At 43.3% G+C, this 12461-nt stretch overlaps 1 protein-coding gene across 1 annotated transcript; it reads right to left on the reverse strand.

The window, feature by feature from the left end:
* Window positions 1–767: 767 nt before the first annotated feature.
* LOC125508603 (probable bifunctional methylthioribulose-1-phosphate dehydratase/enolase-phosphatase E1) lies at window positions 768–11227 on the reverse strand. The gene is made up of 12 exons (XM_048673363.1): window positions 10889–11227; window positions 8286–8422; window positions 8108–8203; window positions 5066–5185; window positions 4626–4715; window positions 4041–4202; window positions 2904–3059; window positions 2597–2746; window positions 2415–2516; window positions 1586–1695; window positions 1389–1507; window positions 768–1028 (listed from the first exon to the last, which is right to left on the reverse strand). The coding sequence occupies exons 1-12, from the start codon at window positions 11106–11108 to the stop codon at window positions 937–939; spliced, it is 1554 nt and encodes a 517-aa protein (XP_048529320.1). The 5' UTR covers window positions 11109–11227; the 3' UTR covers window positions 768–936.
* Between the last annotated feature and the right edge of the window lie 1234 nt (window positions 11228–12461).

A 12461-nucleotide genomic window follows, 5' to 3' on the forward strand; every position in this document is an offset into this window, starting at 1 on the left:
AGAAGTGCTCGGAAATATCAAAAATGTTAGCCTCGGAGGTACCGAAGCTAACAAAAATGATCTTGGCTGAACCAAAGCTTGGTGGCATCGGAGAAAAATCTCGTTCCGAAGCAAACATAGAGAAGTAGGTTCACTGAAGACCATCACTCATTCCAGTCAGTAGTACCAGGTAGGAATAGTTGGGGATTTAGTGGAGTGCAAGATTTAGTGGAAGGAGTGGAATAGTGGAAATTAGGAAATTCTCAAAAGTATCAGGAGTGCTGGATTTAGTGGAAGGGGTGGGCTAGTTGGGGATTTGATTTTGGATACTGAGATAGTGTTCATTCATAATTAATTTGCAACTAAACACTAAACACTCTTATATTTCTTTACAGAGGGAGTATAAAGTTAATATTCCGTTCTTCAGATTCAGGCTCAGTCGTTTTTTGTTTTGTTTTGGGTCAAAATTTGGGGTTTCATCACAGAAGCAAAAAATAGTCCATAATAAAATCTGAAAAAATAAATGAAAACTCTTATCGTCCCGTCGCAATAGGCCAAGCCGTCCATCCCAACAAATCCCTGCCTCGTTATCTTCCACTCTCTCGTCCCTTAGATCGGTTTTCTTTGGGAAACCGGATAAGACCAAACGAAAAATCTGTTTGTTTGGGCTCGGTCATTGGTTTGGACAGAGACAGAGTTCTGTTCTCTCATTGGCAAACACGGATTTCCCAAAAACCCAAAGTACAATCACTGAAGCACACACATACGCACGTTTACATGCACAGGACTACATGCAAATTCTTCCTCTTTTATTCTGCCACCCTTGTTTTATTGCAATCCGATGCCTACGAAGGCTCTATACTACTATTACAAGAACATGATCCGGGGGGCCACGAAGCACTGTCATGTTACACACCCAATAGAGATTCCCTGGCATGTTCGTTTCTTGCACATTTGTCAGATCTCACTGAAGGAACTGATAGTCCGGAAGCCATGATTCGCAGGAAGCGGTGCGTTCCCCGGGCGAATGGAGATTATTACCTCGAAACCTGAAGATATACAATAAAAATCAAAGTTTACTCCTAATAGATAAGATATTTCAACATATACAATAAAATCGATGTTTACTCCTTAATGAATACTCCTTCCGTTCACTATTATAAGACGTTTTTGGATATTTCAATTTGGACTACATACGGATTGAAACGAGTGAACAAACACACTAAGTGCGCCTATATACATCTGATTTAGAAAAAAGTTATAACATCTTATAATAGTGAACGGAGGAAGTGCTATCTTAGCCAGTGAGTGCGCACACACGCCAGGAAAGTGTGAACACTCCAGAAGACAAAACTATGATTTGTCCACAAATATCCTAGTATTGCGGAGTGGAACTAGCCTAGACATACCTGCACTCTTTGCGGCAACGGCTTCTTGCAACACATCTGTGATGAATAAGATTTGAGACGGATTGTCCACCCCAAGTGATTGCGAGATCTCAAAATAACTCCTTGCTTCTCTTTTGTTTCTGTGTACGAGTGAGAGAGAATCGTAATTCCATATTCACTTTTGAAAGGACAAATAGAACAAGAAATCGAAAGCTTACCCGGTTGTGGTGTCGAAAAAACCACACAGAAATTGCCGCAGATCACCATAAGATGTATGTCCAAATAGTAGCCTCTGTGCCTCTCTACTGCCACTTGAGTATATGTAAACCTGTTGGAAAGCATATATAATCTTTTATCAAGTGATTGGACACTTACACAGGAATACATACACAAGACAAAATATACTTGAAACTACAATCCTAGCTCTATTTTAGCTAACATTCACATTCTAAGATCACGTCACATGACTAAACTAACATATAGTTATTACTACATGTATCACTATTTCATCTTCACTCCTTTTTACTTTATTCTCTTTTAAGTATAACAGAGCTCGGTACATCTACCATGTTCAACTAATACAAATATAGATTCTTCTGTTCTATTAGAAAACCATTTCCCTGTGCTTCTCCATGCTTCACTACATTTAGGTGGACTTTTGACAACCTAACAGCTGAAAAAAAAATGATTTCTCAGTATGGTGAAGGACTGAGGATTCCGTAGCATCATTCTGCTTTATTCAAACTGATATTGCTTACATGCATCAGTCCTTCTGCGCATGAAAGTACAACAGACGAACCGTGGAGCAAATGTTTGATGACCATCTCAATGGTTGGGCACGTTGCGAAAGTACACTATTTTTCTGTGAATGATTTACAGAGTTCTGGCATGGCCATTGTTCTTGATACTTTAGCTCAGGAGTCAACTTTCTGACCTAAATCACTCAGTTATGAAGTATGAAAAATAAACACATCCGATGACAATCCAGTTTTATGCCTCAAAAGCCTAGTTCACATTTCAGAAGAGTTTGACCAAATGGATACATACCTTCATACCCTGAGATTGCCAGTTCTTCAGTGCCTCGGGAACATCCTCAAAAACAACTCCTTTCAGTTCTTTCCTTTCAAACCCAGTCCTCCATATATGTCCCTGGAATTAGCCAATAGAAGATAGCTCCATCAAATGAAAAGATATATGTTTCCAGCACTGGAATGGAATATGAAAGGTACCTGAAGTTGTTTCAATGATGTAATCTTCCGGTCTGCTTTGATCATTGCTTCAACATTAGCGACTAAAGAACTGATAACCTCTTCTTTGCCAGCATCATCCGGTGCAACTGGAGTAGCCCCAACAACTCCAATTTTCAGGTCTTCTTCGACCTGAATAATTGGTCACTAGTCTGTTAGAACTCGAGTAAAACAAACTAATTTGTGCAAGGAAATCAAATATTATATGCTAGTACTATCAAGTTTGATTTTTGGATGCTCCAAGAGCTAGCTTCACAGGACATCGTTAAATTCCTTTACCATAACTTACTTGGATGCGTAAAAGTTTGATGTCTTCTTTGGTTTCCTCGGAATCGTATGTAGAAGTCAGATGCTTCCGCACATTATCACGGGCATAAGGAAACATAACATCAGTCACAAATGATATTGGTGTTGTTGTTCCTTCGATGTCAAGTACAACACAATGCTGCAATGAACAGTGTGAGTACAGGTATTCAAGAAAAACATCAAACAGTTGGGTTGCCCGGACACAGCAACCACAAACCAGTTAAGGAAACACACAAGTAATAATATACTGTATAAGTTGCAAGGATGTTACTTATTGCAGAAGTTGTCCCATGTATTTTTTCAAGTGATTGAATTAATTTAAATTATGTAATTTGAGTTAAGTCCCGATACTGGAAACAAAATTGATAGGGATGTGCTATGGATTCTGCATTTTTATGTGATTGTTCCCAGATATTTTGGAGTTCAATTCATGTTTTTCTCAACCATTCGCGTTTTGCAGGACTTGAGAAACTTCTTTTTTTGTTTTGTTTTGCAAAATAGAGCCCCCGTGGCATTGTCCAATGCGCTAGCGAGCTGGTGAGATCCGGGTAGGACCTGCGATGAATCACTATTTGCACCATTGGGACTCAGGTGTGCATTTTCATACTATTAGGACACACTTTGAATACTTTTAGGCCTCCAGTGGATTTTACTCTTGAAGAAATCTGACAAAGATGATACAGTCACATGTCAAAGAAAGAGAACTATGAGACTGGGCTGTAGCTTGGGCTAGATGATGGCTGGTTGCTTGAGTGGTTCAAGTTGGAGGACAAAAGAACTAGTTGGGAAAAATACGAACTGACTCCACAAATTCTTGATAAAATTCATACAAGCCAGAAGTAATGTGCAGAACCCAAATAAATATCTCCAGGGCATTATTCAGATTGGAAATATTCCAATATATGGATTCAACTAAAATTACATAATTCAAATTAAGTCAAACACTTTGAATTTGTTCAATAATATATATGGGACTATTTTGCAGTAAGTAGCATCCTGCAACTGAAAAATAAAAAATCAGAGAAAAACAGGATTTACAACCGCTGTTGTCCATGATACAATGATCTACGAGTACTACAAAAGGAGTGAATTCACAAATTAATGGGAAAAAAGAACTGACCTTTGATGATTTGGCTGTATGACATCCATTAGGAACCCCAAGACTTGCAACACTACGCAATCTTTTGGCACTGTTTATTGGACCATGCTCAGGAGTTGTCCAGTCAATCCCTAACTGATACATCTTCATGGCAGCATCAAGAAGATAATGATAGCATTCAGCCTGAAAAGCAAGGCCATAGAAAGTACTGAATATCTGCCCTCGCATAAATTCCAGGAAGCATAAGAATCATTCCTCAACACAGCACACTAAAACTATGTCACATGACTCATAAAAAAGAGGAATAAACTATCCCTCTGCTACTATAGAGGGCTACACTGGAGAATTTATTTGAGTTCTGCATATGTATAATCTAGATTGGATAAAACATATTGTTGACTAAATTTCAGAAAGTTTGGATGCAAATCATTAAATGACCTTTAAAAGTAAGAGAAGGGTAGCGTGTGGACATAGATCATAGATCTAAGAAATTATACCAAACGAACTGATAACTTAAAAAAAGACGAAGAGACAATGAGAGGAGATGAATAAGCACCCACACCTGATACCTGATACAGAAACCTAAGTCATGGAAATAAAGCATACCTGTGTCTTGGCATTGATCCAGGAGTCACCCCACACATAAATTCCATGGTTCCGTACCAGGACAGCAGTTGCCTTAGGGTATGCTGCGATCTGTAATAACTTAATGTCAAGTGCTGCTAGATCCAACCATGTTTCTTATAGACTAATCTCGTTGTAACTAATATTTTTTGCTATCCATGATACAAAGGAATAACCGTGCCCTTTAATCAGCTTGATTATAGGGTAGTGACTAAATGATCAGATGAATGAGATGATGCTATTGATTATTTTGCTGCCTACAACATTGCCTGATCCCAATCCTGGAACCATCTTATTTATCAGTACAATTCAAGAGAACAATAAAACTAAATACTAATAGAAGGTTGTATTTGCACCCATAGACTGGATATCAAGGAATCTGAAATGATGGAAACTTGAAACAAAGGACACTAGTAGCATACCGCTTCAGCTAGAGAGTCTGTGAGCTCATACTCATAAGGAGTATTTTCAATTATGGGAATCACCAATTCATCGGTGTACCCATGACCTTTGATTCCTTTAATCATCTCCATATGTGTCATCTGCAGTAAGATCAGCAGATCAGTATATGGTCACAAATACAGCAAGTCATTTAGTATCAGATAGCAATGGACTTAATTAAGCCGAGAGCTTTGTAAAACAGGATCAACTATCACTGTAAGTCGTGCGTCACACACGAATAATATTTTGAAAAGTCTTTTCTATTTGTGTTACAGTTACCTATTAGTACGGCACATGTCAGTGGTATCTTGAGAGCTCTGTTACTATAGTTTTGTCCTGAATCTTGCTGTTAACCTCGTTGACTAAAACAATGGGTGTGGGGTTGAGACACTACAACAATTTGAAGAAATCCGCAAGTGACTGCATCTCAAGGTTCTTTGATGGGCATAAAGAAATTATCTGGAGGATCCCTTAATCCAATTAAAGGAGAATTATACATGCCACTCCACGAAAGAAATATATTGGAGAGTTGCCCAAAATGAGCACTAAAGACTTCTCGAGAAATCTCCTAGGCAATGATCAGTAGCTGGTCTGAGAGGATGATCAGCCACACTGGGAATGAGAAGACTCCTGCGGGAATTAGCAGTGGCGGAACTTCATATAGCAACCTACGTGTTGTGTGTACCATGCAACATGTACAGTACGGTATTTTATATTTTTTTAATTTCAAATATGTCAGCATGGCAAGTATTCTTCACTATTCCTAATTGACTTTCAAGGCACATATATTGGATAATTATATGGCATATGTAGTCACGTTTATTATCTACATTCTACATGCAGGACAAAACATATCGCACACACCCCACCATAAGAGTTGCGAATCAATGTATCAACCATACACATTTCTAAATGTCATAAACTTCATGGTGTGCACAACTTAGGGGGTCTGTATAAAGAGCATCTCTAGCAGACCCCATATAATGCCCCGACCCGCAAAATAACCGCCAAAATACGGGTCCACGCGAAAAATGCTGCCCGATCAGACCCCGGAAACGCGTCGGAGCCGTAAAAAAATTTGTGGGGCGTGGCAGAAGTCCCACCCCAACCCGCGAAAACACGGGTTCTCCCCCTCGCCCCGTCGGTGCCCTGCATATAGCGGTAGCGGTTGGCCGAGGGGGGGGGGGATTTCAGCCCACGCTTTTCCCCACCCACCACCGCCGGGCCGCCGCCTACGATTCCAGCCATACCAGCCGTCGGGATCACGCCGGCAGGCCGCCACACGCCCGAGATTCGCCCAAGATTGTCCTCCACCACTTCCTCCTACCTCGGCCGGCCGGATAGTTGCAGATCGGCGGCTGTTTGTCGCGGCCGCCGGATTTGGCGTTTCCGGCCACCGGTGGCTGCGCCAAGCCATGGATTGGTCGGGGAGCACCCCGCACAGCCCCAGCAAAGCCCCAGCGCCGCATGCAGGTACTGGTTCGTCCTCTAGCAGCCGTCGTCGGTTTGCCGGCAAGTACTCGGCCGGCCGTCGCCCGGGCTCGGAGCTCGCGCAGCGGCTCGCCGATGCAGCTCATACAGTGCGACGACTGCACGCAGACATTGCTGCGACTAACATCTAGCACGCCGAAACACTCGTTGGTAGAATTGAGGCTAATGATGCGGCTGCATGTGCAATTAGAGAAGAAACTAGAAGGGAAGCAACGTCTACTTCTTTAGAATCAAAGAAGAATGAAGAATACAAGATCAAGATCCGCAGATCAACAATGAATGCATGGAACCAGGCGTCAAGCCTGGTAAGCTATCTCAAAAAACAATGAATGCATGGAGAAGATGTTGATCCAACTAGTGAGAGCAGTTATGGAAGTTGGATATCTTCTAAAATGCCTGATTCTGGTTCTTGTTTTCTTTGGTCTTGCTATTCTAGCAAAGATTTGGTGAATTATTATGTATCCAATGCCCTTGAAGAAAATAAAGAAGCAAAGAAATGTGTTTTCATGCCCGAAATTGAAATGCAAATTACTGATTTACGGGCCGGCGCGGGCGGCAGCCAAGCAGACCCCACAAAGCGGACCCGTAAAAAAGGATTCTGCAAACTGTATACGCATTTTGCTGGTCGGCATTATACAGGGTCTGCTAGAGATGCTCTAAGATCACAGTCTGTATCACTGTTCCAAATAGTGGAAGCATATCTGTATGTCACTGGTAGACCAAATCTACATATAGAGAAATTTTGCAACTCTATGTGCTAGTGTTCATGATTTTCTGGCGTGATGTTTTTGCATGACACAAGAGGAACGTAGGGAAAAAAACAGAACTCCAGATTACTGAATCACTATGCTAACCAGCAGCACAGCACATGCTAATAACTCTTGAAAGTGTATACGATGGAGATGAAAATATGGAAAGTATAAATGATTATCCTTTCACAATTAATCAGAATCAGAAGGTGTCCATAATGTGGTTTTCACTTTTATTGTCAGCATTGTATTGCATGAGGATCCCGAATGATGATATATGTGATAGAGTTGGGGTAGCACCGATTGAATAGAAGCTTGTCCAACATCGTCTGAGATGGTTTGGGCATACACAGCGCAGGCCTCCAGAAGCTCCAGTGCATAGCAGACGGTTAAAGTGTGCTGATAATGTCAAGAGAGGTCAGGGTAGACCAAACTTGACATGGGAGGAGTCCATAAAGAGAGATCTGAAGGACTGGAATATCACCATAGAACTAGCCATGGACAGGGGTGCGTGGAAGTTAGCTATCCACGTGCCAGAACCACGAGTTGGTTTCGAGATCTTATGGGTTTCAGCTCTAACCTACCCCAACTTGTTTGTTGTTGTTGTTTGTATTGCATGAGGATAAGGAATTCCCGATCTCAGCATTAATTCAGACATGATGTGCTTAATTCTTGAACTTGCATTAGTATAAGCACTACAGGAAAATATTATGCAAATACAAATGAGACTTTGTGAATTAGCTAAATTCCATGGGAAATATAAAAAAGACTATGAGGATTCACCCTGAACTCCTTTGCACCAGGATTGAGCATTGTGGCCATGCAAGTCTCCATGCCATGGCTATGAATCACAGCTCCAGCTCCTCGCATTAGATAAGACTGCAAAAACATCAAGGAAATTAGACCACATGTAAAGGAATCTCAAACAATAGAACAAATAAAACAAAGGAAACATGACAACCTTCATGAACAGAGGTGCACAGTCTGAACACTTTGGATGCTTGTGTGGCCATGGCTTTGCTACTGGTGCAGATATCACCTTGCCCTCTGCTGACATCACGTACATGTCCTCTGCTGCCATCCTCTCCTTCTGCACGCCTACACCAGATAAACAACTCATGTTATCAGCTTGTCACTGATAGTACAAGCAGAGTATCTAATACAAAATCATGTTTTCTTTTGGATTACAACACTACATATCGTTCCTATGGTCAAATCAATATATAACACAACAAACTATTGTATTTACGTTTTTTATAAGCATATCAAAGATGATATTTTGAAGAAAAAAGATCAGTTGACAGCTTTTGGCGGCGACTTTTTTTAGGCATATAGTGCTTAAGGTAGTTCAAAAGCTGTCCTTTTAAAGATATTTTGTTGTTGTCGTCAAGACAATAGGGATCAGGTGTATCTCTTAACCCATAGTTACGACAGAAATTAAGCAAGTAGGGGGGAGGGGGGTGTACGACGACCTTACAACGAAGGCCGCCATACACTCGACAAAATAACACTTCAATGTTTAACCGAGCACGGCCTAGTCATATGTCACAAAAGCACCGAGGGAGGCTTGATTGTTGACTAGGGCCATACGGGACTTTCCAAGGTCTCCAAACTTCCCTTCCTTGACGTCGGTCCAAGTCGTTCGGGACTCTGATTTTTAGCTATTCCCACAACATACTTAATAATCATAAGTACTCCCTCCGTCCGGTAATGCTTGTCAGAAAAATGGATAAAAATGGATGTATTTAAACTAAAATACGTCTAGATACATCCATTTCTCCGACAAGTATTTCCGGATGGAGGGAGTATCTTCAGAGTGCAGCCATGCAAAAGAATCGCCATTAGAGCATGCGTCTAAGAATGATAATATGCATTCGAAACTGTGAATTATATGTCCGTACATGGAACATAATTTAGCTTCATGAAAATTAGAGCAGCGCTTCTATGCTTTCCCGCTGTGTTTTTTACACAAATTCCAGAGCACTAGTGCTTAGTTATAGCTGAGGGCAAATTAGAAACAGTTATTCCACGTTAGACAGTTAGAACCTGCTTTCAAGCCCATGTTATGGGCTTGGGACTTGGGAGCAGCGGTGGTGTACCTGGCCAGTGGCGTTGTGGCATCAATGACAACCATTACAATCACAGCCATATGTTACCCCCAATCTGCTACTATCAGTGGAGTAATGCGCGAGCTGGATCTGGACAGCACAAACATGATCTGACCAAGGTTTCGTCGCGTAGTTGTGCAAGCAGCAGTTGACATCACTCAGCTCGTCAGTCACTGGCAATGCAAACCCTAGTAGGCAGCCTCTCAGCAAGTGAGGATGCTGCTACTGAAACGGCAACAACAACGGTGAGATTTAATTACGAAGCCCTAGGGGGGCATGTAGTTACGCACTGATGCATTCTTTCGTCTCATGTACATCCGTCTGGCAACGAATGCAACCCAAGGTGAGGTGTTATATCGTTAGTCAGGTCGTTGCTGTGGAATGTGCAGTCGTAATAGATATTGACTAATACCGAAACTACCATTCCTTAAATAAAACCGGTGAGATTAGTCCCTTTAACCCCCAACCTTTAGTTTCCTTTAAAGTTTGTGCCAATAATTTACTAGAGGGCATAGAAGCATTCCTCTCAAAATTATCATTGGCATAGGCCTTTTTACTCAAATGCTTGATTCTAGTGCAAAGTAATCAAGTTATTAATGACTAGACGAAACCTTATGTGCGAATTATAGAAGATCCCCTTTAAGACCATACAATTCCATCAAATTGAGTTTGACGGTGTATGTGATAGCATCTACTATACCAAGAATATCAACGAACCCCATTCCTGCAATTGCTCAGGATACCCTCTTTTAGCTATCAGGTCTATTTCTTAGTTCAAGATCCCTCTTACTAGCTGGAATAAAAGAATTAGTAGATCTGTTCACACAGCATCGCTCCGTCAAGCTTTCATTTGCATTAGAAAAAAAGAACGTCACAATGGTACAAAAGCTACACAGTCACTGTAGGTGGTGCGATCAAAAAGCGCAAAACCCAACTCCAACTAACACCCTAAAAGGTAAAAAACATAAAATTGACCTTCTCAAATACTAATGCAATTTGTCCTATCAAATAGCAACCTAACCTTCCAAATGCCAAAGTCCAGCCAAGCTGATCAGCTATGTTATGTAGTTGACTTGCCTTGCACAAGAGCTATAACGTCAACTATGTCTAACAGGCTCGAGTACCACCAATCTCATCATTAAACTACGCACGCTAGCGGATAATTCTACAAATCAGTTTTCAGTCAGCCATTTCACCAATGTGGGCAATCATTGCAAGCTAGTAGCTGGGCAAACAATTAAGTGACGATAAGAAAGAAGATCGGTGGAAGGATCGCACGCCCACACTCGTCAAAAGTGCAATTCATCCAGCAAGCGCAACCTCGATTGAAAGGCCCCTTGCCGACAGGAGATTCGCAACCCAGTTTGACAATTCATCGAACAGGTACGGCGAGAGGGACGCGGAGCCGGGCGAGCGGAAGCAGGGAACAGAAGAGGGGAGCGCATGAGTTAGTTACCGGACGGGGACATGACGATGAGCTGCTGCGCGAGGGGCACGGTGGGGTCGTTGGCCTTGACGGTGATGCTGCCGCCGGTGCCGGTGACCCACCCCTGCAGGTAGAAGTGGCGGCAGAGCTCCGCCACCAGCTCCCGCGCCTCCCTCACAGCGTCGCCCGCCAGGTACGCCTCCGAGGCCATCGCCTCCGCCGCCGCAGACTCTGCGCCACCGGTCGACATGGCTCCCGTGTCGCTCCCTTCTCCTCCTCCTCTGGAGAGTGGGGACGATGGACTTGAGTGGTGTGTGCGCTGTGACGGAGTGTTTGGTCTTACTTATGCTCCGATAATCGGCGGCTCGATTAGTGCCTTCTGTTACTCTGATTAGCAAGAAACTGGGGTTTTTATTTACCTATTTTTTTATTCTATATCGACGAGATGCGTTTCTGGTGGTTCACGGACGGGAATAATCGGGGAGGGGAATAAACGCTTTCTTGTCATCGCTACTCTGATTTTTCGCACACCCACTTCGCGGTTGGGTTCGTCGCGGAAGGGGCTAGCATGTCAGTGGGTAAAACTTGGCAGGTAAGGAAAATCCCGTAAATTTGGACGGGACGGTCCTGGGAACTTAAATCAGCTTCGGAAATCGGACCGGGGCTCGTGGCAGGTGAGGTCGGGCGGCATATTTCGTGATGGTCACCAAACTTTTTTTTTCTTTTATTTTAATATTAATATAGGGTATCTTCAAAGCCGACCCCAAACCACCCACAACCGTCCGAACCGCACTAATTTCGCCTAGTGCTCGATCACGCAAATCCAATGCCGGCCCTCATTGCCGCGGCCACTGCGAGATGTTGAACTACCAAGCCACGTCCTCTTCATTGCTTATCTTAGACTGCCTTTGTCCACGAGAACGGTACTCTCGTCCGCCCTCATGCCCTTGGTCGACAAGATCGCCAAGAAGCTTCCCACTTGGCGAGCATCATTGCTATCCCGAGGCGAGCGGCTAGCGCTTGTTCAACACGTCCTATGTGTCATGCATGTTCACTTGTTACTCGTCATGGCCCTCAGCTCCTCCCCCCCCCCAAATCCACAAGTTGATCAGGCGCATCATCCGCGATTTCCTGTGGCACGGGTGCAAGGAGGCGCGCGGGAACTACTCAATGAGTTGGGCTTGGTGTGCCGGCCCTTGGAGTTGGGCGACCTCGGCATATGCGATATCCAGCGGACCGGGATCGCCCTGCGTGTGCGGTGGATGTGGTTGCAGGCCACCGACCCGCAACGGCCATGGAGACACCTCCCCCCTCCCTCTAACCCTGAGGTCAAGCAGATTTTCCACTCTGAGGCTGCTTGGACTTTGGGCGACGGCCAGACTTGCAGGTTTCAGACGGATCCATGGCTTGATGGTTCCTCATTTGAAAAACTTGCTCCGGACCTTGTCGATAAAGTGCCCCGCCTGTGACGGAATCACCGTCTAGCCTATGATGTCATCCCCCAGCAGGCTTGGATCCTAGACATCGCCGAGTTGTCGTTATGATCGCTGAGTTACTGATGACGTTTGAGCAACCCCAAAGTCCATCGTACGATAGAAGGACT

Source organism: Triticum urartu, chromosome 5 (assembly GCF_003073215.2).
Source record: "Triticum urartu cultivar G1812 chromosome 5, Tu2.1, whole genome shotgun sequence".
Lineage (NCBI taxonomy): Eukaryota > Viridiplantae > Streptophyta > Magnoliopsida > Poales > Poaceae > Triticum > Triticum urartu.

Excerpts from the sequence above, each read along its gene's own strand:
- LOC125508603 (XM_048673363.1), bottom strand. The coding sequence starts at position 11,108 with ATGTCGACCGGTGGCGCAGAGTCTGCGGCGGCGGAGGCGATGGCCTCG. Across the intron at positions 8,204-8,285 it reads GTGCACCTCTGTTCATGAAG|TCTTATCTAATGCGAGGAGC; the intron begins GTTGTCATGTTT and ends ATGTTTTTGCAG. Across the intron at positions 4,203-4,625 it reads GGATCAATGCCAAGACACAG|GCTGAATGCTATCATTATCT; the intron begins GTATGCTTTATT and ends CTTGCTTTTCAG.